The sequence below is a fragment of the Esox lucius genome, chromosome 24 (genome assembly GCF_011004845.1).
Source record: "Esox lucius isolate fEsoLuc1 chromosome 24, fEsoLuc1.pri, whole genome shotgun sequence".
In the NCBI taxonomy this organism is placed as follows: Eukaryota; Metazoa; Chordata; class Actinopteri; order Esociformes; family Esocidae; genus Esox; species Esox lucius.
This window is the reverse complement of record NC_047592.1, coordinates 4345732-4373658: the sequence shown is the minus strand read 5'-3', so window position 1 is coordinate 4373658 and position 27927 is coordinate 4345732. Positions and strand designations below refer to the sequence as shown.

Below are 27927 nucleotides of genomic sequence, written 5' to 3'. Positions count from 1 at the left end.
CAATGGGTATTGCCCTTTTCTGGCCATGACGAAGTCTGTGAAGCGCTTTTGCATCAGTTTTCTCCAGAAGCCATTAAATGAACTTGTTGCTGTGACATTGTCCTGTTGAATGCTGTGATTGAACACATTTTGTGGCATTTTGGGTTAATTTTACAAGTCATGTCCTTGAGGGTTTTTAGTTCCAGAGTCTAGGATGTGGCAGAGTTTTGTGTTATAGTACGGTTAGGATTAAAGTTATTAAATCAAGTTACTGAGTCAGGGCATCAACAAAAACCCTACTGGGACTCTGAATAGGAAATGTTCCCCAATACCAATCTAGACAATGTATGATCTGTTAGATGAGGCTGTGTTCAGGCAGTACACTTTGGTCTGTCTTATGTACAAGTCAAATTTTTCAGTGCAGATCTGACTGGTCAAAGAAATCAACTTTTCTACCTTGCCAAAAAGACCTGGAGAGTAGTCAGTTTCATGCTCATTGTCCTCTGTCCTAAAATGCTGTTGGATGAGAACCTAATCCAAAGGGTTTTAAGAAAGCCAGGAGAGAGGACATGGGCATTACATTGAGAATGTTAAAATAGGAAAATGAATACTTCACCTTTCCATAATCAGGTTATAATAGGAACACCTGGGGTAAAGCCTGCCTAGCAATCAAGAACATTCATCTCACCTGTGTCTGGTCCTTAAAAAGGAGAGCAGTGACACAGAACTCACATCACAGGGAGGCTCAGTGGAGAGATTTGTAGAGGTCTTAAGTGAGATAACTGACAATTTCATAAGGTGAGAGGTCAACAGGTCTGATTACACTGTCTTTATGCCACATGACACTAGTCCCTGTTTGGTGAATTTAGTGTCCTGGTTAAAGTGATGATTACAGTGATCTTCTTTGGTTGAGATGGTAGCTAGTGCTAGTGTAGTATTGACTTAATTTTAACAAGAAATGGTATTTGTCTTGTTCTTTCAGGAGTCCCTCACCATGGCAGGGTTGATTATTTTCCTGCTGCTCAGTGCTGCCTTTTCTCTGGGAGATCCACATTGGCGTAAGAGTGGCCTTCATATTTCAGCATCGTTTGTGATTAACTGGTTTGGGGAAAAATCTTCAACAGTTTAATGCAATTTGTTGGTTAGTCATGGCTCTTGTAAATTTGTTTTTGAATGTACCCAGTTATTTTACAACCACTTATTTAGATATTTTACTTACGGTTGTTTTACAGGGCCACACAGGTGCCCTGGGGAATGGCGCCAGTTTGGTTCCCATTGTGTCATTTTCGATGAGACTCCAAGATCTTGGGCGGCTGCGGAGGTAGCCCCCTAACTCTAGAATGGGGTGGATAAACACGACCGCACATCACTGGTTAAATTACATTGTCCATCTTTGCCTCTTCCTTCAGTTCCACTGTCAGTCTCTTGGTGGACACCTGGCCTCAGTACACAGCTGGCTGGAGTCTATATTTCTGTAGGCGTTGACTTTTGATTTACCTTTGACCTGGATTGGAGGAACGGATAGTGGTCAGCCAGAGATGACACAGGTACCTTGTCATACTGGTGTAACAAAACATGTTTTATCATTGACTACAGTTAGAAACACTCCACAGGCACAGTCTTGCTCCCAGTTTAGTAAGGTTTTTGGGAATATCTGGAAATATGTCACAGGGTGCTTGTGATGTCAATATAATTACCTCAGTCCCATGGCCAATACTACATTAAAATGATGTTAATGTAGTTTGTCTGCAAATAATACACAATGATGTTTATTGAGAAACAATTTCAGATTAGTGTTCAAATTTTTCTGTTTCTGAAGACCAACAGTCTATAACATTACTAATGCATCTGCATTTTGTAGTAACCTATGTTCTTTCTGAATACAAATGTCATGTCTTTGCATTGCTACTGAGACCTCACTGCTTCTCTAAAGTACAAGAGCTGGTCCTGGACTGATGACTCTGGATTTAATTACCGACAGTGGGCAGAAGGAATGCTTAACAACTCTATTGCTGGAGAGTCGTGCATTCAGATGAATTTTGGAGGTACAGTCATTCACTGATCCATTTGTCAAATCTCAATAGGGAGTTCATTAAATACTTGCCTGTGATTTGGGAGTAATGTCTAAACATCGCTGGAACAATGAAGTCTGTGAAAAGCACTTTGCTTCGGTCTGCTCACAAAGCGATTGAAATTAATTGTTGCTGTAATGTTTACCTATTGATTGTGGTTGTCAATAAAACAGCTGAACTCTACTGTCATGAGTTATTGAACTTAATATTGTCCTTGATGGTTAGTTTCAGGGTCTAGAATGTGGCATAGTTTAACATTTCAAATATCTTGACATTCAACTTAACATCAATCTGAATGGCTTTCCATGTGTGGGGCAAAATATTTGAAAGCAGTTTCATCTAGTTCTCAATAGGCCAACTGCATTTCCAGCGCTGTCCAGTCCTTTTTTATTTGAACCACCCTATCTCTCTGAAGTTATTCCCCAATACCATTCCTCCACGGCAGGCCTCCTTATCCCTGGATCCAAGCTGTGGCGCTTTGGAGACAGGTGTTGTGGAAATTTCTTTATACAATGTATTCTCACTGAGTAAAGGACTGATTCCACTGTTAAGATAGGAAGAGGAATGTGTGGGATCTGGTATTTGCATAGGGGGCATCTATTGTCTGTCCAGATGCAGATCAATGGGTTTTAGGACAGGATAGGAGAAGATACACAACAGGGGGAGTAAGGTCAGTTGGCCCCTTTGGGTAAACATTATGGCAGGAAGGATAAGGTGGGGGAAGATAGCATTTGACTTGTGTGACAGAACAAAGGGAAAGGTGTTTGATTGACATGAGACAGATGGCAGCATCTTACCACACCCCTTTTACTATGTAATAAATACTGTCGAAATGATGTTTTTATTTAGAAACTATTCACTGTTACTTTGTAACCTGTATACTTTCTCTTTGCAAGCAAGATTAAAACCGTTTATTGCGCAATCGATTTCTCCTGTCCATTTTCATAGAACTATTTGGATTTTAGAAATTGTCATCACACAGGACTTTTTCACAGGCTGCTCCAAGACTTTGGAATGCGCTTCCACAATTCATCCGGGACTCCAAATCTGTTGCCATCTTCATCCACCACCTCAAGTCTCCTCTGTTCAAACAAGCCTCTCCTTATGATGTTTGACCCACCCCCTTTTTTATTTTATTTTTTAGCTACCATTTGTCTCATTGCTCTCTGTAGTTATGTATGTATTGTAAAGAGCACTTTTCAAAGACCAAAAGACAATGTAATGTATTATTTAAAAAACTAAAATCTCATGACTGTCTCCTACAGAACTTCAATGTCAAGGTGTTAGAGGTAGAAGCCACATGTTTCCTAAAAACACTTAGAGTAGTAATTTTGGGGTCAACTAAAGTATGGTTAGAGTAACATTTTTGCTTAAGATCAGTACATAATCTGTAAGAGAATCAACCAACTCTTTTTGGACTCTGCCAAGATAGGTGTTGATAACATATTTAATGTAAGATCTGTCAGATGAGGCTGCATTCAGACAGGCAGCATATTTTTTGTCATATTAGTAGACAGATCACAAGATATTTTTGGTCTGTATTTTTCATAGTTGATCAAATCAATTACTTAAAGACAAATGTTCCACTTCACTGAAAAAAAAGAAGGGGGGAGCTTTCAATTTCATGATCATTGTGTCCCCTCCTAAAACCCAATTGGATGAGAAAACCCTTCCCTTGTTACCTCCTCCAATGGGTTTAAGGACTGAGAATGACAAAACAGGAAAAGGAGTCAGTTTACCAAGACTTAATTAGGAGCACCTGAGATAAAGCCTGCCCAGCAATCCAGGATATTCATCTCACCTGTGTCTGGTCCTTAAAAAGGAGAGGAGAGTGACTCAGAGTATTGAGAGATGCAGTTGTGACTTTTGAGGGCTCCTTAACAAGGTAATTTGTACTGCATGCTGGAAGACATTAGGGAACTGCTTCACTTGCCTGCATTAATGTTATTTCTGAAACTGTCTCTTCCTCATCTGTCTTTTAGAGTTCTCTCACTGTGACCATGTTGACCGTTCTGCTTCTCAGTGCTGTCTTTGCTCTGGGTGATGCGGGCGATGGGGGTAATTGGGTCCACTTCCATGATGGATGTGTGAACTTTATTTTGTGCATTTTTAAGCTGTGCCCTTGAAAGTGATCTGACATCGCTGTGTTGACCAGGTTCAGACTGTTCAGTTAAAGTTCTTGGTGTCTAGAAAGAAATGGTGATGAAACAAACCCTTTAGTATATTCTTCAAACCCATTGGACAAGGTCTGGGGGAGGGACTTAATTTCATCCAATAGGCGGTTTGATCAAGAGAGGCTGTATGGGATATATTGAAGGGGCCATTAGTTCCATTTCCTGTACTCTCCCTGTAGTACTCTTCCTGTACTCTGTCTTCATAGCACATACTTCCTGTTTCATTGTAGTGGATGTGAGGTGATGAATGAACACTCATTTGACTGGGATTTGTTCTCAGGTAAGCGCAAGTGTCCAAAAAGATGGTTTGAGTTTCAGTCACAATGCTTCCTGATTGACATAACTGCGAGGACCTGGCGTGAAGCAGAGGTAACACTTTTCTGTGAATTAACCAAAGTCAAGTTCCTGAAAGGGGCATTGTTCATCTGGACCATAAGCTTAAGGCTTTTCACCTCGCAGCCTGGTCTTTTGATACTCCCACCACAAGGTTTCATGATTGACAGTAAAAATGGATTGTACAATGAACTTGTTCTTTGTCCTGGTCTACCTCTTATTCTAGCACAACTGTGTGTCTCTGGGCCGGAATCTAGAGTCTGAGCATGATTCCGACAGCTACTCTGGACACTTGGCATCGGTGCACAACCCTGAGGAATTCCAGTTCCTGCAGGCACTAACACAGATTGTGAGCCTCCCGCTCTGGATTGGAGGTTCAGCCCAGGTAGAGTATATTTGGACTGACTCACTAGGAACACGAAGTCTAGGGTCACATCTCAATTCAAATGTAGGTTTAGAGGATCTTATGAGCCACGTCTACACTTGACTCATGCTTGACGGTCAGAATACAGGGACTCTCCACTAGCATTTTTGGTCACTGTGCACATTATGGGAGTAGCTTTTAATTTATGTGCAGGTGGTAGTGGGAAGATTCAGGATGTGCAAACTGAAGGCAACTTCCACAACCACCTGATCTTCATTGATCGCCCCCCCCCCCTCCACACACAGGATGGACGATGGTCCTGGAGTGACGGCTCCAAATTCAACTACAAGAACTGGGCCAAAGGAAAGCCGGAGAACTTTGATCCTGCCAGAAGGCCATGTATCCAGATGAACTATGGAGGTACTGTAGATCCACTATAGGTTTAGACATCTGACTTATGTTTGCAAGCTGCATCTGATACATTTCTTATTCTTCAGAGAAACACCGGTGGAATGATGCAACGTGTGGAATGAAGTTTCCCTCCCTGTGTTCTCTAAGGACAGAGTAGATCTGGCAGAATCAGACGTCGGTGTCTCTGAACAGATTAGAGATAATCAAAAGCATGAATGTTTTTGAGAATGCTCCTGATCTGACTAATAAAACAAGTGCACACATTCCTCTTGCCAGAATTATTGCTGCTTTAAACTTTATACCTTCTATACAATGTAAACCTACAATCTGAGGTGGTTCTTTGTGAACTGGAGTGGGAGGACCATGTGCTTATGACCTGAGGGGTTGCAATTAAAATGAGTTTAAAATGGCACAGGGGGCAATGAACCTTCTGCACACTACCCAGGGTCTGTAAATGGCTTAGTGTTAATGAAACCAGCTGGGTCCCAGTTTGACTTTACATCCTCTTCCTGTTTTGTCTTCAATTACCTTGGCTAACAGGCAAGTAGCACAAAGTACCAAAGCAATTCAGTATTTTGTCATGGACAAGTTAAATAATTTTGCAACAGAACAGACTATGGTTCTAGAGTGATGGCTCCACATTTGGTTACCAGAACTGGGCAAAAGGAGAACCAAACAATTTTAACAGCACCAGAGAACCATGTATTGAGATTAACTATGGAAGTAAGCCCACCACCATTCACTGATCTATCAAATCAATTATTTCACAATATTACTGCAGAATTGAGTGTCTAATTTAAGGTTCTTTAAGGTTCATCTTCAATGAACACTATGCTGAAGTTGAACATTGAATTATCTTCTGTAAATGTTTGTTCTTAAAGGGATGTTGCTGACATTAAATGGTCCACACACATTTTCTGAAGATATTTCATAACAGCCTTGCATCCTTAAAAGATGCCTACCAAAATCTACAATTATTGAATGTATATTAATCTAGGGATGTTTTTGTAGAAAATCAATTTCATAAAATTGGTTATAAATGTAGCATAAAACACATTTAATTTCAATTTTTTGAAATAACCAGACTGGTGATACAATTGTAAGTCCTTCCTCTGTGACACAGGTGTGACATTGTTAGGCAAAATACAGAACATGATTGAGCCTTTTTCCAACCCTCAGTGACTCTCCCACCCCTGCTGTCTTCCAGATGGAGAGTAAAGAAAATAATTTTGGGAAACCGATTTCAGGCAGTAACCTCTCCACTGTATCGATTTCCTTTTGTGTACGTATGTTGTCTTCTTGTATATGAGAAAACATTCCTGTAAGATACATAATATCCTAGGAAATCTTTTACCCCAGAATCAATTTTCACAACGCATTTTGGCAATGGAGTACACTGACCTGGCATAGGACTTCTACTGTGGTCAGTTTTGAATTTAAGCCTCATCTGCCCAAGGAAGCTAAATTTGAATATAGGGTAGTAACATCGGATTCAAACTAGTTGAATAGAAACTTTAGTGTCATTAATTTGACAAATATGTATGAGAGGGATATACTACATATGCAAAGAATACACATAAAATTTGTTTCAATACAATTCAGTATTGTCAATACTGTTTATTATCTTATAGGGTCAGATCACTGTCAATATTTAAAATGGCTTTAGGGTGTGAGGTTTTTGAAATGCCTCAACCCAAATGGTATTGTAACAATGAAGTCAAAATAAAAGTCTTGTGTCTAGAATAAGCTATTACATAGTATTAAGTAATTAAATTATGCTCCTTTTAATTCCAATTCAGCTTCACGTGTGTGGTCAAATGTAATTGGAATTACAGAGCTAATCCTATTTCAACTCTGAACAAACCCCAACCTTTCTGTCCATGTAATCCTAACCATCTCCTCAACAGTCAATGCTGTTCCTAGATCAGGGTTCTGAAGCTTTGTGTCAATAGGCACAAATGGTGGCCTATTCCTTACAGTGCTCTAGCAAAAACATATCTGCAATACAAAGCTGTGCGGCACGCAAATACAAGTGTCCCATTGTCCCAATTCACACACTTTAGTATGCATCAATATTCTCCTTACCCAGGTTTCATATGAGCCTGGCACTGTAACCATCCTATAGGAGTGAGAATACTGAGTGGATTTCCTGCCATCTTCCGGTTGTAGCTGATCCGTTTACTAATCCCAGTGGCTCCAAAAGGAGCGGCGCTTCATCATGTAAACACATCCCAAAAGAGAAGCTAACTGGCTAATAGAGCAATGGTGCTAAATGCGATGTTCATTCAATCAGGTAGTTAGCCACTGTGGTTAAGAATTTTATCACAAGTCCTAGTGAAGCGAGATCAGCCTTGCTCTGCTCGGAGACAGGCTGGAGACACCTAGGCTGACCCACAATACCTTTACAACGTCCTGATTGGTTCTTGGGAGCACATGACACGTGGGTAAACCTGTTATGGGAGATGATTGGTTGGCAGACGATGCCGACTGAGCCAATGTCTCTGTTGCGCCATGAATCGTCACAGCTTTCTAATTGGCTAATAAGGGCCAGGTTTAAGGAATAAAACTTCTGTGCGCTGAAAGGAAAGACAAGCTTGTGGGGTCCAGGTCTGGGTTTAAGTTAAACGCAGCTTTATGAGATGCTGACTGGCTTGCCGGCGTGACATGGACCGATGCACACACTTGCACACTACTTAGTACGCCTTGCCAACACTCTGTCCCACACAAGGTAGGTCACGAGTTCAGGTACCAGGACACTGGTGCACAAATCATTCAGTGTAGCGCAAACTGCTGAAACAAACGGAAATCCTACAAAAAGCAGTCATAGTTCACTGTTCACGTTGTGTCCCAAAAAGAAACCTATGTCCTTTATTTGTACACGTCGTCTGACCAAAAGTACACTCGTGCAGTGGATAGGGTGCCATTTTGGACGGATACAATGTAACACGCACTGACTGGACAGATCATAAATAAATATGGCGCTTTGGCGTTTCCCAATAAAATAAATAAAAGCATATTCCAAAGTTTGGAGTGGGAATTCTGCAGGTAAACATTCCCAGAGTTCTGCTCTTCCACTACTCCAGCCCGAGGGAAAAGTTGATTCCGTGGACGATTCCAATGATGATGGGTTGCCAGGCAACGAGGTATCTCAGCCAATCCAGAAGCTGCCCGTACAGCACGTGTGTTCTCTCCCATCTGATGGGGCCGGCTTAAGGAGGGAAATCAATTACAAATGAATAGCACACAGTATAGCAGCTCTATTTATTCTTAAAGACACAGAGACATCTTTGACCTTGGGGACAATTCCTGTTTCACATTCAGGCCAATAAGAACGTCAGCATCAGACAACCCTGTGCTCCATGGCTCCAGGTCGCAGGCCTATGAAAGGATACGGATTGTTCATCATCCTCTTCAGGTCAACCTTCTCGTTGCAGTATGGACACGTCTGCTTCTTACCCACAATGCACCAGCCGCGGATACAGAACTCATGGAATCTGGAGGCGGAGCCAATGTTAAAGAATCCAATAGAATACACCAAGAATCCTCCACAACATGCCACAACAACATGTTAGAGAATTATAATTTCCATAGGATATCATGCCACCGACACACGTTCGCAAGGTTAGGGTCATTTCCATTTGAGTCAATTCTGAACAATATTTGAAAAGTTCCAGTGCTCTTCAATTGGGAACATTTGGAAGTGGAATCCTGGTTAACTGCCTGAAGTGACGGTACCGAGCCTGTGAGCAGGCTCAGTTTAGTACCGGGTAATCATAAATAATTAAATAAAGAATAGACTGACTAGGCCATAATAAATACTAATAAATACATCATAAATGAATAAAGAATAGACTGACTAGGCCATAATAAATACTAATAAATACATAATAAATTAATAAAGAATAGACTGACTAGGCCATAATAAATACTAATAAATGAATAAACAATAGACTGACTAGGCCATAATAAATACATAATAAATGAATAAAGAATAGACTGACTAGGCCATAATAAATACTAATAAATACATAATAAATGAATAAAGAATAGACTGACTAGGCCATAATAAATACTAATAAATACATAATAAATGAATAAAGAATAGACTGACTAGGCCATAAGAAATACTAAGAAATACATAATAAATGAATTAAGAATAGACTGACTAGGCCATAATAAATACTAATAAATACATAATAAATGAATAAAGAATAGACTGACTAGGCCATAATAAATACTAATAAATGAATAAACAATAGACTGACTAGGCCATAATAAATACATAATAAATGAATAAAGAATAGACTGACTAGGCCATAATAAATACTAATAAATACATAATAAATGAATAAAGAATAGACTGACTAGGCCATAATAAATACTAATAAATACATAATAAATGAATAAAGAATAGACTGACTAGGCCATAATAAATACTAATAAATGAATAAAGAATAGACTGACTAGGCCATAATAAATACATAATAAATGAATAAAGAATAGACTGACTAGGCCACAGCTCCCATGGGAGGTAGTGTGCTAAATAAAGAAAATCATGTTATTTTGACTGGGTCAAGGATTCCCATAAGAAAAGAGAGAGAAAGAGATAATGATATATATATAGACAGGGTCAGAATACATTCCAAAATAACTAATATATAAGGTAGGATACATGTGGTTGCAGGAGAGCTGGTAGGTGTCTTCTATGATTCCCTCTTCATCCACATCTACCAGGATCTTCTGGCCACACACAGCACAGATATCATCCGTCAGGCTCCTGGACGGCATGCCTCCCATGTTATAGTACTGTAATCACAGCAACGTGTTATAATACTGCAACGTGTTATAATACTGTAACGCGTAACAATGTGTTATAATACTGTAACAACGTGTTATAATAATGCAACGTACTGTAATACTATAATGTGTAACAACGTGTTATAATACTGTAACAACATATTATAATACTGCAACATACTGTAATACTGTAACATGTAACGTGTTAATACTGTAACAATGTGTTATAATACTGTAACAAAATATTATAATACTTCAACGTACTGTAATACTGTAACATGTAACATGTTAATACTGTAACAATGTCTTATAATACTGTAACAACATATTATAATACTGCAACGTACTGTAATACTGTAACATGTAACGTGTTAATACTGTAACAATGTGTTATAATACTGTAACAATGTGCTATTATACTGTAACAATGTGCTATTATACTGTAACGCGTAACAATGTGTTATAATACTGCAACGTACTGTAATACTGTAATGTGTAACAACGTGTTATAATACTGTAACAACACATTATAATACTGCAACGTACTGTACTACTGTAACATGTAACGTGTTAATACTGTAACAACGTGTTATAATACTGCAACAATGTGCTATTATACTGCAATAACGTATTATACTGTAACGCGTAACAAGGTGTTATAACACTGTTACAACATGTAACAAGGTGTTCACCCCTATGGTTGAGGCCATGTAATCAGAGCAGATCTCAGCAAAGTCTCTGCCCATGACTCCATAGTAAAGGCCGTAGAACAGCATGACCACGCCCACGTCCATAGAGTCCTCCGCTTTTATCCTGAAAATAAATGATCATTATTAATCTTCCTGTTTCACACACGTACAGGGCACAGAACCGGAAATGTGTTGTGTGTTTTTTCATTAGTATACGCTCGTCACCATTTTATTTAAAGTGTGTGTGCATGTGTGTGTTTGGACAGACTCACCTGAAGAAGACGTTGAAGCCAAACATAGTGAACATGATGGCCAGGTAACCAATAACTCCTGCAGCATAACTCAGCTTATAGGTAAGGAGAAACCACTTGTACACCATCCTGAAACAAACATACACACACAGCACATCACCCCCATCCTCTGTGAGCTTCACTGGCTCCCTGTCAAACAGCGCATTGAATACAAAATACTCCTCCTGACTTACAAAGCCCTCCACAAACTTGCTCCCCCCTACCTCTCGGACCTTCTTCAACACTATCAACCTTCACGCTCACTCCTCTCTTGTACAGCAGGCCACCTCATCATCCCCAGATCCAAGCTACGGAGCTTTGGTGATAGGGCATTTTCCAGGGTTGCTCCCCGGCTCTGGAACTCACTGCCACAATCCATCCTTGACTCTGACTCTCTTAACACCTTCCGACTCCGCCTTAAGCCATTTCTGTTTAAACAAGCCTTCCCATAGCCCCTTTGTTGTTGTTTATTTTATTTCTCAGTGTTCTTTGTTTTGCTTGTTTTTGTAAAGCGTCTTTGGGTCATTGAAAAGCGCTATATAAATCCCATGTATTATTATTATTATTATTACACACGCGCTGGTTTCAGTACACACTCATGACGACTTTTTGGTGACAAAAATGTATTCCCATTTCAAATCAGATTCTTCATAATGTTTAACCCTAAAACCAATATCTAACCCAGAATAAAAAAAATTTAAACGTGAGGAGTGGCAAAATGTCCTCCTGATTCCTCACAGGCTAATATACTTGAGAAGACACATCTGGTACAGACACACAACCACACACACAACCCCACACACAGCCAGTGCCCCCCCTGTTTACCGTGGCGTCCTACAGGACAGCGGTTTGCGTGTGGCTCTGAAGATCACGTAGCTGGTGATGACGGAGAACACCCCCCACATGGACAGGAACCTCCACCAGTAAAGCTTCACCGTGAAGTACAGAGGCACCACCCACATCTGGACCAGAGTCACCAGCTGGTGGGGACATGTTTCAGACGTTACCTTAAAGGAGACACACCAGATACGCCACCAGGCCAGCAGTAGGACAGCAGCCCCGGTCAACACAGAACGAGCTGGTGGCATCCAGCCGACAACCCAGCCGACAACCCAGCCGACAATCCAGCCGACAACCCAGCCGACAACCCAGCCGACAACCCAGCCGACAATCCAGCCGACAACCCAGCCGACAACCCAGCCGACAACCCAGGTCCACTAAGCCATGTCCCCCTCCAAGGACCGGCAAACACGGCACTGTCACGCCCTCAGCCACCCAGGAAAGAGACCGCCCGGCTGTTGAGGGTATGCAACGCTGCCCCTCTGTACCACACCCCACCACCCCACCACACCCCACCACTACCACCCATCCTCACCACACCACCACCCAACCCCACCACACCACCACCACCACTACCACCCACCCACTCAACCAACCCCACTACCTCCCACTCAACCCCACCACACCACCCAGCCCCACCACACCACCACCCACTCACCTAACCCCTCCACCCCCCACAACACCCACTCACCCAACCCCACCACACCACCCGGCCCTACCAAACCAAACCACACCACCCACTCACCCAACACCACCACCCCCCACTCAACCCCACCCCATCACCCAGTCTCAGTTACTCACGTTGTAGGACCGGTTGTGCCGCTGCTTCCACTGTACCAACAGGATCTGGGCGACCACCAGCGTAGCGATGAGGATGAGGACCATCTCTGCATGCATGGCCTCATGTCCCCGGTGCTTCACGTGGAGACGCTCATGCTGTATTCTGGACGTGGGTGGGGAGAGAGGAGAAACATTTAAAACTGTGGATTTCACATTATATGGGACACTGCCCTACACATAGTAACCCATTTCATATTTAGTGCACCACTTTAGAGGTAATCGAGCGTCAAAAGTAGTGCAGGAAATAAGGGGGAATTTGTTTTGCAGATCTGGGACTAATATTTATAATTGCTGTGCAATGTGTAATATCAGGAGACTTACTTCCAGTTTTCTCTGTGAGTCATTTTCAAGAGATCCCCCTACAGCAGGAGGTCAAAGAGATGAAGAGAGTAGAGACCAGCAGATACAAGGGGAGGGATAGTGGGATAGGTTATGTTACAGGGAGACACTGGCAAGTCATACTTGACCATGTTATTCAGTGAATAGCCTAGAAACTTGCAAACAGATGTGAGACGTGAGCCAGTCTTGTTCCACAAAGTCTCAAGAGATCTATCCAGCGAACCTAGATAATGTGTTTCTTCTAGGTTTATGGTTTATTGACTGTTAGCTATTTATAGAATAAACTGTCACGGCCAAAATGATTACTATCTAGTTATGAAGCTATTCCGCAATCGTGTGGACATGGCCTGAAACTACAACAGCTAGCATAATCTTGCTAACCACTTGCTAGTTCAGCGACATCGAGGGAATTCCACAAATCCAGCCAGATCGCTATATTCAGGTTACACACATGGAAAGCCGCTAGCCTACGTGTCACGTTAGTAGTCAGTCATTCAATACCGTAGCTAGCTAGCTAACGTGTAGCTTACAACCACGTTATGAACGCTTTACACATGATTGTAGTTAGTTGTCAAAAACACATTTAATTTATATAGACGCAGCAAACGTTAAAATGCGTTACCTGAGGTTGCAATCCATCCATTTCTGATGTGTTGTTATTATCGCTAGCTCTAGCTGGCCAAATATTGACAGCTAGCTAGGTAAACAACTGTCTCTCTCACACGACTGATGCATCCTAACCGATCCCAACTTCGTCTTAGACGACCTCTCCTCTCCTCTTTGGCAAACCGATTGGTGAATAAAGATTGGGGGCGGGATACTTTCTTTCCCTTCCAATGGTTCTTGAGAAATGGGAGGGGATAGAAGACACGAAGACTATAAAACCGAGAAAATGCCCAGGATCCGGAGTGTCAAAAGATACTCCTGAAGTTGTGAACCGGAAACGTAAAATCGTTGTCCACTGAGATTCGCATCCCACCGCTGAATTGAAGCAATATCAGTAGAAACAGTCTCTGGTGGTGAAGGCTTCACGCCTCGTCAGGCATTGTTTCACTCCAGAGTGTTTGCTGAGTTTAACCGAGCAGGGAGCTGAGATATAAGTACTTAATTTGTCCTGTTTATATCTTATTATCTATAGGCTAACTTGTCACAACAATGTAAGGCAGCCTGGTATCTTTAACCATAACTGCAACTGCCAGACTAGCCGTCTTTTAACAGCAGCCTTAACCCTCCCGTAAACTAAATAAATTGTGAACTAGAATGAATTTCATGAACTGAAATAATCTAATAGGCGTACATATGATGTGTTTGTGATGAATGACAACTAAGCGGAAAGCAGAAACATCAGGTCCGTAATTAACTAAAGTAAAAAACCATTGTGGGTTATTTTGAGTATGCGGACCCTGAATGCAGCTGACGTGACTTCACTGTCTTACACTTCCCTGCGCGACCAGGTTGAGAATCTGCGTTTGAAACACAGCCCAGCGGTCCCACAGGGGATATAAAACTAAACAAACTAAACCAAATCCCAATGTACCTCCTGTTATTCAGCGACATGAGATAATTGGTCACAGGCTTTAATCATTTTTAAAGGCCAAATATATAAAGGCAGCACCATAGTAGTCTACAAGATGTGGGTAGAAGACGGCACACTAGGATGGGTTCAGCGTTTTTGGTGAGATGGTCCTTCTGTTAAAGCAACCTGTATCACTACGTGTCCTAAGCTTTATCGTTAATCTTTAGCTTGCTATTAACGCTGCAATTGTCCTTTGTATCAAACCAACCCGTGGTTGAGACGGTAGGATGCAGCCAATACCACAATAATGTTATCCACATGGGGGCGCCCTTTTCCAATTTTAGCATTAATCGACACGCACGCGCAACATGTATGATCCAGGCATGGTGTGAAACGGCCATTTATTTTTACCCACAGTCATTTCAAAAACATTGCTGCTCATAGCCTATTTATGTTTTTAGATATTTCAATTATAATTTTATATATTCTTTTGTATTTTTCTCAGTTTTTCCCACCAATCTCATGATTACATTTTCGATTGCCTGCTTCATCCAGCAACTCCCAGAAAACTTGGGACAGTGGGTGTCTGGATGTGCCTTCCAAAGCAAACCCAATACCGTTATACTTCTTATCATACTGCCACTCAACAAGGAAGTCTGCCCCAGAATCTTTATGTGCCAGAAGGAAACAATCTTCAGCCTTCTACCTAGACTGATACATTTTTTCGGTGTGGGATTTCGGAGAATAGGCTGGCCAGACTCCACCGGTCCACAATGTTCAGAATGTATGTTAGGTGTTTAGTTTGCACTATTGACATTTAGTGGGTGCAGGAGGGTAGGTAAACATTGACTCATCCACTGATTTAGTGGTCGATCTGTTCAATTCACCGGTTCAATTCACCGGTTCAATTCACCTGTTCAATTCACCTGTTCAATTCACCAGTTCAATTCACCGGTTCAATTCACCTGTTCAATTCATCTGTTCAATTCACCTGTTCAATTCATCTGTTCAGATGACCAGTTCAGCCTTAGCACCACGAGGACAGGTAAACACCAAGGTCAAACAAACAACATTGAATCATCAATTGAGTCACTGTTTCACTACAGTGAGCCAGTTCTGGACAGGATGGCAGCAACATTATCCTGCAGCAACAGGAATTATCGCAAATTGTTGTTAGGATTTTCGAAAGGGTTTGAATCAAGTCAGACATTTAAATTGATTAAATACCAGCTTCAGGAGCATTTTTTCGAGTGTCAAATCCACCAGAAATGTCCTCAATTTACTACAAGGTGATCAAATGAACATCCTGTTTCTGCAGTTCCAACAGCACATCCAGCGGCCTCTCCGAGCATTGGTAGCCCTGTGTTTGCTTGACCTCCGCACTGTAAACATGTTCCGACCCAACTCTGCCAGCTTGCCCTCAGTCACGACGCTGGCCTACCACACCGCCCAGACAAGCTAGGCAGGACAGAGGTCTCTCTATTTTCAGTGCCAAGTCATGTTCCGCATAAGCGACATAAGCAGGAGAGGTGGCCCCAAATTAAGTTGTGCTTCGGGCCACCAAAAGGCTGGAATGGGCACTGCCACCGCCTTCCTTCATCACTGACATCTCGCTCGTTTTTATCGTCATCACCAAACAATCCCTTCCCGGCAACAGTGTTAGTCACCGGGTTGGGGTCATGAGGTCAGGACAAGCTGTTCATCTTCCATCCTGTGCACCCAATCATAGAAGAGGAAGGAGTGGGATGGTGTTGTTCTCCCAAAGGCAGCCTATGTCCTAAATAGTGCATTAAATTAAACCAGGGCCCTACGGAGAGATGACACCCTATTCCCTATATAGTACACTACTTTAGACCAGGGCCCTACGGAGAGATGACACCCTATTCCCTATATAGTACACTACTTTAGACCAGGGCCCTATGGAGAGATGACACCCTATTCCCTATAAAGTACACTACTTTAGACCAGGGCCCTATGGAGAGATGACACCCTATTCCCTATATAGTACACTACTTTAGACCAGGACCCTATGGAGAGATGACACCTTATTCCCTATACAGTATACTACATTAGACCAGGGCCCTATGGAGAGATGACACCCTATTCCCTATATAGTACACTACTTTATACCAGGACCCTATGGAGAGATGACACCCTATTCCCTATATAGTACACTACTTTAGACCAGGGCCCTATGGAGAGATGACACCCTATTCCTTATGATGTAGGAGGCAGGACAGAGAGGGAGGAGCTTGGGTTGTATAAATATGTCTGTATCCTCCTCCGAAATCAGTTCATTTTGAAAGGCACAACACCCAGCAGCCAACATGAAGTGGCTTCTTCTGCTCTGTCTGTGTGTCTACGCAGTTCAGTGTTCAGATTACGATGATGATGATGAGGTAATGTATGCTGTATACACAGTATTTATCACTATTTGTTTTGATATACAATACAATATCTCTATTTAATGTTTTAAAAAATAAATTTCACAGGAGGATAAACCAAAAGTAAGTGGAGGTTTTGTGTTGTGTGTGTGTGTTGAAAACATTTCAGTATATTAACAGCAAAACTGTTTGTGTAGTGTATTCCCATGGCAAAAGTATATATGTCTGTATCCCTTACATTTTAAAATATGTATATTTGTCTGTCTTTGTCTTTTCTATTATATATTTGTCTGTCTTTGTCTTTTCTATTAAATATTTGTCTGTCTTTGTCTTCTCTATTATATATTTGTCCGTCTTTGTCTTTTCTATTAAATATTTCTCTGTCTTTGTCTTCTCTATTATATATTTGTCCGTCTTTGTCTTTTCTATTAAATATTTCTCTGTCTTTGTCTTCTCTATTATATATTTGTCCGTCTTTGTCTTTTCTATTAAATATTTCTCTGTCTTTGTCTTCTCTATTATATATTTGTCTATTTCTTTCTTTTATAATATATTAGTGTCTCTCTGCGCCCTCTTCCCTAATCAGCCCGTAAAGGTATTTGACCCTCGCGGCCATCGGCCCTTGGACAAAAAGCGTGAGGTGTACAACCCCGTCCGGAACGCCCCGCCTCCCATCAGCGGGGGCAGTAGGTACCAAGGACGACCCACGGAGGCGCCGGTGGGACGGCAGGAGTATGAGAAGCAGGAGCAGCCTGACGCCGGAGGATGTACACACGCCTCGGAGGAGATGGTGAGGAGTTCGGAGTCGGTGGAGTGAGGGTGTGTGTGTGTGTGTGTGTGTGTGTGTCTACGTGCCTGTAACCAAGCCAAAGTCACCGGTACTGCTCTGTGCCGGAGGTCAGGGGTCATCAGTTGGTTTTGGAGTAGGAGATAATTGGAGTAATGGTTGAAATACCTTCTTGTTGACTTTACTGTGACTTGTTGATTTAAATCGTGTAAAACTTTAACTAGGTATCAAAATCACTTATCATTAGGTTTATTAATCCATTATCATTAATCAATACAACATCTTTGATATTGATTTTACATTGATTTGACCTGTTTACATTGACGAATAAATGTTGTTAATAATTTGCCTTTGTGTAATACTTCTTCCTGCCGTACAGGGGGAGCTGTGTCCTACAGGCTGTGAGCTGAAATCAGCCATTGTGAAACAGGAAAGGAACGTGAAGGGGGAAGTCAGCAAGCTGCAGAAAGATGTCGACGACCTGTCGAGATCTGCAAACACCATCTATAACTATGTCGACGGCATGTCAAACGCCCTGAGAGAGAGACAGCTGGTCTCCAACGGTAACGTACACACACGACCCCCGAGAGAGAGGCAGGGAGCTTGAGAACGCACATCTAACCCCCCCCCCCCCCCCCCCAACAGAAAATGGCGACCTGGTGACTCGGTACACAGATGATTTGGAGACCCAGCATGCTTTCGCAAAGGAGGCCATCACCACAGTATTCCCGTCCAACATCAGGTGTGTGTGTGTGTGTTGAAGGACCGGACGAGGAGAAGGCCACGCACGTCTCGCTTACTCGGCCATTAACGTCCGTCCCCGTGTATATCCACAGGATACTGCAGTCGGTCTTGGATAAGATCCGGCTGAAGATCCTACGGGTGGAGAAGGCCATCCTGGCCCAGAAGGATGGATGCCAGGAGCCGTGCACCGTCTCCTGCCCCATTCCCGTCGTCTCTGGTGAGGACGTGTGTGGGGGGTCAGGGGTTGTTTGGTGGGGGGATGTTGTTGGGGGAGCGGGTGTTGTTGGTGGTGGGTGGGGGGCTTTGTTGGGTGGGGTGTTGTTGGGGTGAGAGGGCGTTGTTCTTGGGGGGGGGGGGTGTTGAGGCGTTGTTGGGGGTGCGGGTGTAGTTCTGGGAGGGGGTGGGGGGGAGGTGGTGTTGGGGGGCGTCATAAGCGGTTTGTGTCAACTGTCTCCTCGTTTCCCAGACAGGAGACGACGGTTCACGTTCAGCGGGCGAAATAATATAAAACGCGTTTGCACACTTCCTCTTAAGTTCCCCCTGCGCTCCCTTTCCCTTTTTGCTCCCCTCCAGGTAAGGAGTGTGAGGACATCTTCAGGAAAGGAGGAAAAGACTCAGGGATGTACCTGATTCAGCCGGACTCCTTCTATCAGCCCTACAAGGTCTACTGTGACCAAACCACTCAGAAAGGAGGTGGGGGTTTATCCATCTCCAATTCTAAATGTTTCTCCGTCTGTCCATATCTCTGTTTCTATCCAGTCTCCTCTCTCTCCTTCTATCAGTCTGTTTTTCTGTCCTCCTCACTCCCTCTGCTTATTGCCTCCAGGTTGGACTACTGTCCAGAACAGGATGGATGGTTCTGTAGACTTCGGCAGGCGTTGGGATGACTACCGCAGAGGTTTCGGTAACATTGCCTTCGACGTCGGCAAGGGCCACTGCAGCAACCCAGGTGGGATGGAACACACGGTGTAAACCAGGAAGTAGTTGTCAGGGTCGGAGTTCATGCCATTTACCAGTCCATTCTGGAAGTAAACTTATTTTCAGAGGAGTAACGTCCAGTTGCTGTGTTGCTATTCCACCACGCTACAGTTTCTATTGGATGAAAGCCTGTCGTCTATTGTGAAGTCACAGCGTGTGTCCAACCACATGTTTTCCCTACGTCACATGACAGGGGAGTACTGGCTGGGTAACGATCGCATCAGTCAGCTGTCCAAGCTGGGTCCCACTGAGATCCTCATGGAAATGCAGGACTGGTCTGGCAGCAAGGTCTACGCACAGTACCGACAGTTTACCGTACAGGTAATAAAACAGTACCGACAGTTTACCGTACAGGTAATAAAACAGTACCGACAGTTTACCGTACAGGTAATAAAACAGTACCGACAGTTTACCGTACAGGTAATGAAACAGTACCGACAGTTTACCGTACAGGTAATAAAACAGTACCGACAGTTTACCGTACAGGTAATAAAACAGTACCGACAGTTTACCGTACAGGTAATAAAACAGTACCGACAGTTTACCGTACAGGTAATAAAACAGTACAGACAGTTTACCGTACAGGTAATAAAACAGTACCGACAGTTTACCGTACAGGTAATGAAACAGTACCGACAGTTTACCGTACAGGTAATAAAACAGTACCGACAGTTTACCGTACAGGTAATAAAACAGTACCGACAGTTTACCGTACAGGTAATAAAACAGTACCGACAGTTTACCGTACAGGTAATAAAACAGTACAGACAGTTTACCGTACAGGTAATAAAACAGTACCGACAGTTTACCGTACAGGTAATAAAACAGTACCGACAGTTTACCGTACAGGTAATAAAACAGTACCGACAGTTTACCGTACAGGTAATAAAACAGTACCGACAGTTTACCGTACAGGTAATAAAACAGTACCGACAGTTTACCGTACAGGTAATAAAACAGTACCGACAGTTTACCGTACAGGTAATAAAACAGTACCGACAGTTTACCGTACAGGTAATAAAACAGTACAGACAGTTTACCGTACAGGTAATAAAACAGTACAGACAGTTTACCATACAGGTAATAAAACAGTACCGACAGTTTACCGTACAGGTAATAAAACAGTACCGACAGTTTACCGTACAGGTAATGAAACAGTACCAACAGTTTACCGTACAGGTAATAAAACAGTACCAACAGTTTACCGTACAGGTAATGAAACAGTACAGACAGTTTACCGTACAGGTAATAAAACAGTACCGACAGTTTACCGTACAGGTAATAAAACAGTACAGACAGTTTACCGTACAGGTAATAGAACAGTACTGACAGTTCACCGTACAGGTAATAAAACAGTACAGACAGTTTACCATACAGGTAATAAAACAGTACAGACAGTTTACCGTACAGGTAATAGAACAGTACTGACAGTTCACCGTACAGGTAATAAAACAGTACAGACAGTTTACCATACAGGTAATAAAACAGTACAGACAGTTTACCGTACAGGTAATAGAACAGTACCGACAGTTTACCATACAGGTAATAAAACCTTTACTATACAGGCTGGCAGACTGACTGACACAATGACAGATATAATTATAGATATAATTATTGTATTCCAAACACTGATTCCCAAAGAGCATTTAGACTAGCTCCCCAAAGAGTCAGTAGACCAGATTGCCCAAAAAGTCAGCAGATGAGATCCCTGAAGAGTGAGCAGACTAGATCCCCAAAGAGTCAACAGACTAGATCCCCAAAGAGTCAGCAGACTAGATCCCATTGCATCAGCAAACGAGATCCCTGAAGAGTCAGCAGACTAGATCCCCGAAGGTCAGCAGATTAGATCCCCATAGAGTCAGCAGACTAGATCCCCGTAGAGTCAGCAGACAAGATCCCTAAAGCATGCAGTATCACTGAGGCAATATATTACTCTCTAGGGTGGTTTAATGTGGAGAGCTTTTCAAAAAGTGCTCAGGTCAAAATATGCAAATTAAACATTGATTAATTAACTGTGGAATTGACTGAGGTTTTGACATTTTGCAGGGTGAGATGACCAACTACATCCTGTCAATCGACGGTTACTCTGGAAACGCCGGTAACGGGTTGTTGGAAGGTGCTTCGACGCTTTTTGGAGAGAATCGCACCATGACCATCCACAACGGCATGAAGTTCAGCACCTACGACAGGGACAACGACAACTGGTACGGAAAGATCTCTTCTTCTCTGTCGTTCTGTCCCCTGTCTGTCCCCTTCTCTCTGTCCCCTTCTTTCTGTCTCCTTCTCTCTGTTCCCTCTCTGTCCCCTTCTTTCTGTCTCCTTCTCTCTGTCTCCTTCTCTCTGTTCCCTCTCCGTCTCCTTCTTACTGTCCCCTTCTTTCTGTCTCCTTCTCTCTGTTCCCTCTCTGTCTCCTTCTCACTGTCCCCTTCTTTCTGTCTCCTTCTCTCTGTTCCCTCTCCGTCTCCTTCTCTCTGTTCCCTCTCTGTCTCCTTCTCTCTGTTCCCTCTCTGTCTCCTTCTCTCTGTTCCCTCTCTGTCTCCTTCTCTCTGTTCCCTCTCCGTCTCCTTCTCACTGTCCCCTTCTTTCTGTCTCCTTCTCTCTGTTCCCTCTCCGTCTCCTTCTCACTGTCCCCTTCTTTCTGTCTCCTTCTCTCTGTTCCCTCTCTGTCTCCTTCTCTCTGTTCCCTCTCTGTCTCCTTCTCTCTGTTCCCTCTCTGTCTCCTTTAAACAGTTATACCGTCTACAGTTCGTACCGAAGCATGGCCGTAACCCTCTATGCGTGTCTCTTTTTCTCCTCCCATCTGACAGGACACCCGGTGACCCATCCAAACAGTGCTCCAGAGAAGACGGCGGTGGTTGGTGGTACAACAGGTGTCACTCGGCCAATCCCAATGGCCGTTACTACTGGGGTGGGTCTTACACCCGGAACATGGCAAAACACGGGACAGATGATGGCATGGTATGGATGAACTGGAAGGGGTCCTGGTATTCGCTCAAAGCCATGACTATGAAAATACGGCCATTCTTCTCCTAGGGGTAGACTTATGCACACACACACACACTAGGGCATTGAACATAAATCCTGGTCCTGGGAACACAGAGAGGTACACATTTTAGTTTTTTATACCCTAGTACAACATTATCATCTCATCTACTTTTTATCAAGCCTTTCGTGGAATAAAACAAAACTCAAATTGTGGACCCATTTTGGTCCCTGGGACCAGGTTTGGGAAACACGTGTGAGAACGAACAATGGAGCAATGTGCAACTGTTAATCATAAAAGCTTGGATGGTTAATAAAAGAGAGATTTTTGATTAAGCGTAAAAAGAGAAACCACTGCTCTGTCTGTTTCCACTCTTGCCTGTGTGATTGACTAGAATGTGTGTGTTTTGAGACTAGGCCATGGCAAAGTGAATACAGTGTGTATCACGCATTCTACTCAATAAAGAACATTGAGGAACCTACTCCCTGTGTGTGATGGTTATTATTGTTATTATCTGCTTTACTCTACCAACACACTGTCACAAAGGGGTAAATCACTCAAAACACTGAAAAAACTAAAATGTGATTTGAATATGATGTAAATAATGTTAACACAGAATTTATAGAAACTTTGGTATACTAGACTATAATCTATATATGTGAAAACTATAACCCTTTTTCCAAAAAAGTTGGGAAGCTGCGTAAACTGCAAATAAAAACAGAAATCATTGATGTGCAAATCGTTTATTCCTTTATTTAATAGACATTAGGACAAAGACAACATATCAAGTGTGGAAACTGAGAAATTTTATTGTTTCTGGAAAAATACATGGCCATTTAGAATTTGATGCCAGCAAACACATTTCAAAAAAGTTGTGAAGGGCATGTTCACCACTGAGTTGCATCACCTCTTATAACAATACTCTGTCCGCGTTCGGGGACTGAGGAGACCAACTGCTGTACTTTTAAAAGTGAAATGTTTTCCCATTCTTGCTTGATGTAGGATTTTAGTTTGTGGTCTCCTTTGTCATCTTTTTCGTTTCTGAATGGTAAAATACATGCCCATTTTGAAAAGACTTCCCAGCTTTTTGGGAAACAGGCTTGTATGCTATGGTGCTATAAATCAGAATAGTTTTCCTTAAACTTTACAAATTATCCAGTTCTGTTACTGAATCCCTGTTGTGTACTGTAATATCTTCCTATGACAACACATGTCAAATTAATTGTTTTACATTCTAAAATCTAATATGGTGGATAAATACTGAAATGTAATGCATCAGACTGTATACAAAGCCAAATAGATTATTTATTAACTCGTAATAAACAAAGAGGTATTTTCTGAATAGTTCCATAGCTTAAAAATATAAAAATGTTTATGAAAATGGAGGTAGTTCGGTTTCAGGGATGGAATAACAGAATATGGTGATCTGTAAAACACATTGTAGGAAATTATTATGTTAATAACAGTACATGGGTCAAAACAAAATTCCTTAAATTTAAGATATAATTTAAAGTTGATATATGAACCTATTTTATAATAAAAGTTTCTCAATGAGATGAGACCTAAAGATGATATTGAAGAAATAATTCTCTATCTAAGTTCATCACATTCTAGAATGACGGCTTTTTTACTTTTTGGATCCATTTCGGAAACACGGGCATTTTGTCTGTTCTAGAACCTCTTCTAGAAACACGTGGTTCTGATCTATATCCTCAAACTGAGTCAGGAGTTCTTTCTGTACAATTGGAATGGTTTTGTAGCCAAACGACGGTGGAGGTCCAACTTTAACTGGCTGTAGTTTAATTTTAGGAATGCCTTTTGTAGGAGATTTTGTATCGTTCTGTAAGGAGATGTTATCAAATAGGGTCATCTGATCTTGCAGCAACCGATAGCCCATGTGGTCAATACGGAAAGCAAAGGTCCTCTTGCATGATCCTTGGCAGGCTCGCAGTTTGATTTCAATGTCCACCTATGACACGGCGAAACAGACTGTTAACAGAGGCTTTGTCAAATGGGTTCAAATCAATCAGCTTTCTTATAAAAAAAAAAATCTGCCCTTAACTTGCATTAAAATAAAATATAAATAAATTGACTGTTGTCCGTTTTAATACTGCAGTTAAATGTTTTCCTTTACCCAAATGTTATGTTTCATTGTAGAGTTTAGTAGCACATCCTAAAAACAAAGGTCAGTACCGCACAGAGAGGCATGCCCACCAAATGGTGCCCTGTCCCCCATGAAGTACACTACATTTGTACTAGCGTGGCAAAATGTAATAGTAATACCGAACCACCGTAGCAAAGGTTATGAATTGTCTTTATTTATAACGTTCAGCCTGTGACTGATAATTCTTCGATTTGACCAAAGCTTAGAATGTACCTCTGAGGTAAACACTAAAAGACTTTGACCGGGGGGACATTTTATTCATGAGTCAATGTTTAGTTACCCCCACTCATGTTCCCAAAACCAGAACTATCAAAGACTGTGTGCTCCCAGGTTTTATTGACTTTACTTCTCCCCTTAATCTCCTCATCTTGTCCACTCATCTCCTTGCCTCGTCCTTGACGACATCTGAGAGGAGTTGATAGGTCGATGTGATATAAGATAAATCTACGTCTTTCCTGGACATATTGAGACTAAGCCTGGAGTTCACGACTCTATAAAATGATGTAGGTGAAGAAAATAAACAGCACAGTGGGTCAATTTCCACAACAAACCAGAATGCATTGCTTCAGTTCTGGTGCTGGAGGCTTCCGCACTGTAACCAAACACATGAATGTGCACAATCTGGCAACACTGTTTTGCTGAGTCTCCCTTTGAATAATGTATTTTGGACTGACTACATAAACAGAAACGGCAGATAGACACTAGAGTTTTTGAGACAACGAGCAGCATTAGTTCCAATGCATTGGAGAAAACTTGTTGGTATGTTTTGATTTTCAGAAGTGGAGGGGGAGTTGGGGTGCAGACTTGCTGGTAAATTTCTGAGAGAAAGTAGAGATTCATTCTGGTTTTTATTTTATCTACGAACACATATGGACTTAATCAAGCAATCTCTTAACAATCTGAACAATTACAAAATACTTAATTTTTGTGTGGAAATCTCCATTGAACTTGATCTCTTAGTCCACTAGGTTTAATCTGACTCACCTCTTGTCGGTAAATGTCCTCTATCTGTTTCTGGATGCGGATATGCTGCTCCTTCAATTTCTGTGACAACACGTACAAACGTTTCCTGAGCCAGGTCATATTCTGAGCCAGCCTCTCAGAAAACTCCACATACTTCACCTCAGAGACTGTAATCAGAAACAAACAACCGATGAATCAGCACAGAAAGTAAATCAAAAACAAACAAATCTGAACAGACGATTGAGGGAAAATGGAAACTGAGCAAGAAGGAATATTCGGGAAGGTTCATCAACTGATAAATTGCTTTTGCAGATGAATAAATGAGTCGGTAGAACAACTCAGAGAGACAAACAGAATAATAAATGAACAGACCCACCAACTGATCAATATTTTTGATTGATCTATTTTATTCACTTACCATATCTCTGGACAATAGCCTTGCGGTTGGTATAGTAGATGTGTTTGGTGGTCAACATGGACGTTGTAGACATCTCCTCATACCTGTAGGACGTTTGACCTGTCTTAAAGCTAATCCAGTTCAGGATTTTGGCAATGAAGCTCTTTATTTTCAATTCCACTAGCTATATCATTTAGAAGACTTCCTGTTTTTGTACTAACACCAGCTAGCATTGACTTGCAAAACTACATGTAACTTCCTACATACATCTCTCAGCTAATCTCAGTCCATTAACATTACTATCTTTTAGCTAATCTAGCCATCTCTATCCAGTAGTATTATTACATTTCTCTTAACTAACCTAGCTATCTCACTCCTTATTGGTAACAAAACTTTTCACATTTCTTATTTTTGAGGAACAACTCCACGACACTCTTTGAATAAACTTTTATCCTGCAATAGCGTCAAGCTGTCAATACATCAGATTGGTGAAAACACTAAATTGTTTTAGATCACATCTATTGGAAAGATATCCGTTTGTAAGTTTGGGTTGTCTTTTGCTCGTTATATCCAAGGTATGTTTGAGCGCTCCTCAGTGATCTGTTTTGCATGAACAGAATTAGTTTGTTTTGGATTCACATTTGATATTGATATTACTTTTTAAGTATAAAATGGCCCGAACTATCCCGCTATCTGGAAAAGTTTTTGTCTTTAACATTATATCAGGTTTATAATGTTCACATATCACAGATATGACACTAAGGCTTACAAGAAATTGCTGCCTATTGGACCAGGTATCCAAAACCCCAAAAGTTCAATCCCTTCATCTGAGTGTGATGCATAGAGTCTGCACTCTACTTCTGAGTGGAACTAAGGGGTCAGTACTTCAGTTTCCTTTCGCAGATGTTCCTCAGTCTGTCCCCTGTCTGCATCTCCGTCTCCTCAATCTGCCCCAGGAGTCTGCAGCCCGACGGACACTTGGACCCCTGCAAACGTTACCAATAACCCATCAATAAAGCCCGTTTGATCAGGTGATATTGATCAAGAGTCTGTCTCTGTGTGGTTCATTAGATGCATTAACTCATTAGATGCATTAACTCATTAGATGCACATACAATGTGTGTGTGTGTGTTTGTGTTAGACTAACCCACTGGTCGTCAGAGCAGAGTGGGTAGGGTCGTCTGACAGGGCACCGTCCCGTTTCTCTGTCTCGTTCCCTGGCCGGCTGTTGCATCCAACGATGACAAACTGTAGCACACAACAACATTACACACACGTTACACACATACGTTACACACACACGTTACACACACGTTACACACACGTTACACACACGTTACACACACACGTTACACACACACACACTCACACTATCCATAAATGCACACGCGACACACACATTAAACTTGGTACTGTCTCTGGACAACTGGTATGTCGTATGTAAGTTGTACATTTTCTAAAGGTAATAAAGGGATGTTCTTGCATACTAGTGATGCTTACAGATGTTATACACTGAACAGAATCATTAACGCAATACTTTTGTTTTTGTCCCCATTTATCATGAGCTGAACTCCAAGATCTAAGACTCTATGTACAAAAAAGGCCTATTTCTCTCTAATATTGTTCACAAATCTGTCTAAATCTGTGTAAGTGAGCACACCTCACAGGTGTGGCATATCAAGATGCTGATTAGACAGGATGATTATTGCACAGGTGTGCCTTAGGCTGGCCACAATAAAAGGCCACTCTAAAATGTGCAGTTTCACTTTATTGGGGGGGTCCGGGGTGGTCCGAAAACCAGTCAGTATCTGGTGTGACCACCATTTGCCTCATGCAGTGCAACACATCTCCTTTGCATAGAGTTGATCAGGTTGTTGATTGTG

The 27927-nt window shown here is 41.9% G+C and overlaps 4 protein-coding genes across 7 annotated transcripts; 2 read left to right on the top strand and 2 right to left on the bottom strand.

Annotated features, from left to right (window-relative positions):
• Window positions 1-322: 322 nt before the first annotated feature.
• On the top strand, window positions 323-5596 carry LOC117593971 (ladderlectin-like). The gene is made up of 9 exons (XM_034290784.1): window positions 323-367; window positions 1389-1453; window positions 3047-3126; window positions 3923-3936; window positions 4034-4109; window positions 4506-4594; window positions 4785-4943; window positions 5228-5342; window positions 5420-5596. Exons 1-9 carry the CDS (start codon window positions 323-325, stop codon window positions 5488-5490), a joined length of 714 nt encoding a protein of 237 aa, XP_034146675.1. The 3' UTR covers window positions 5491-5596.
• A 2575-nt stretch (window positions 5597-8171) lies between these two features.
• Window positions 8172-14148, bottom strand: rnf175 (ring finger protein 175). 2 transcript variants are annotated; one of them, XM_010904611.4, is made up of 9 exons: window positions 13751-14148; window positions 13111-13122; window positions 12751-12892; window positions 11935-12089; window positions 11092-11199; window positions 10823-10943; window positions 10006-10139; window positions 8726-8827; window positions 8172-8528 (listed from the first exon to the last, which is right to left on the bottom strand). In XM_010904611.4, the coding sequence occupies exons 1-9, from the start codon at window positions 13765-13767 to the stop codon at window positions 8408-8410; spliced, it is 912 nt and encodes a 303-aa protein (XP_010902913.2). In that variant the 5' UTR covers window positions 13768-14148; the 3' UTR covers window positions 8172-8407. The 2 variants fall into 2 exon arrangements, with proteins under 2 accessions (XP_010902913.2, XP_010902912.2); XM_010904610.4 differs by having other exon boundaries at window positions 13111-13148; window positions 13751-14145.
• A 2784-nt stretch (window positions 14149-16932) lies between these two features.
• Window positions 16933-23001, top strand: fgb (fibrinogen beta chain). Of its 2 annotated transcripts, XM_020043320.2 has the most exons (11): window positions 16934-17043; window positions 17137-17151; window positions 17615-17818; window positions 18195-18378; window positions 18461-18557; window positions 18652-18776; window positions 19133-19252; window positions 19386-19508; window positions 19731-19858; window positions 21584-21741; window positions 22345-23001. In XM_020043320.2, the coding sequence occupies exons 1-11, from the start codon at window positions 16972-16974 to the stop codon at window positions 22568-22570; spliced, it is 1452 nt and encodes a 483-aa protein (XP_019898879.2). In that variant the 5' UTR covers window positions 16934-16971; the 3' UTR covers window positions 22571-23001. The 2 variants fall into 2 exon arrangements, with proteins under 2 accessions (XP_012988041.2, XP_019898879.2); XM_013132587.3 differs by lacking the exon at window positions 17137-17151 and having other exon boundaries at window positions 16933-17043.
• A 363-nt stretch (window positions 23002-23364) lies between these two features.
• LOC105030632 (fibrinogen alpha chain) lies at window positions 23365-27686 on the bottom strand. 2 transcript variants are annotated; one of them, XM_010904613.2, is made up of 5 exons: window positions 27192-27686; window positions 26930-27030; window positions 26066-26148; window positions 25669-25814; window positions 23365-24489 (listed from the first exon to the last, which is right to left on the bottom strand). In XM_010904613.2, exons 1-5 carry the CDS (start codon window positions 27309-27311, stop codon window positions 24148-24150), a joined length of 792 nt encoding a protein of 263 aa, XP_010902915.2. In that variant the 5' UTR covers window positions 27312-27686; the 3' UTR covers window positions 23365-24147. The 2 variants fall into 2 exon arrangements, with proteins under 2 accessions (XP_010902915.2, XP_034146607.1); XM_034290716.1 differs by lacking the exon at window positions 23365-24489 and adding an exon at window positions 24864-25502.
• Between the last annotated feature and the right edge of the window lie 241 nt (window positions 27687-27927).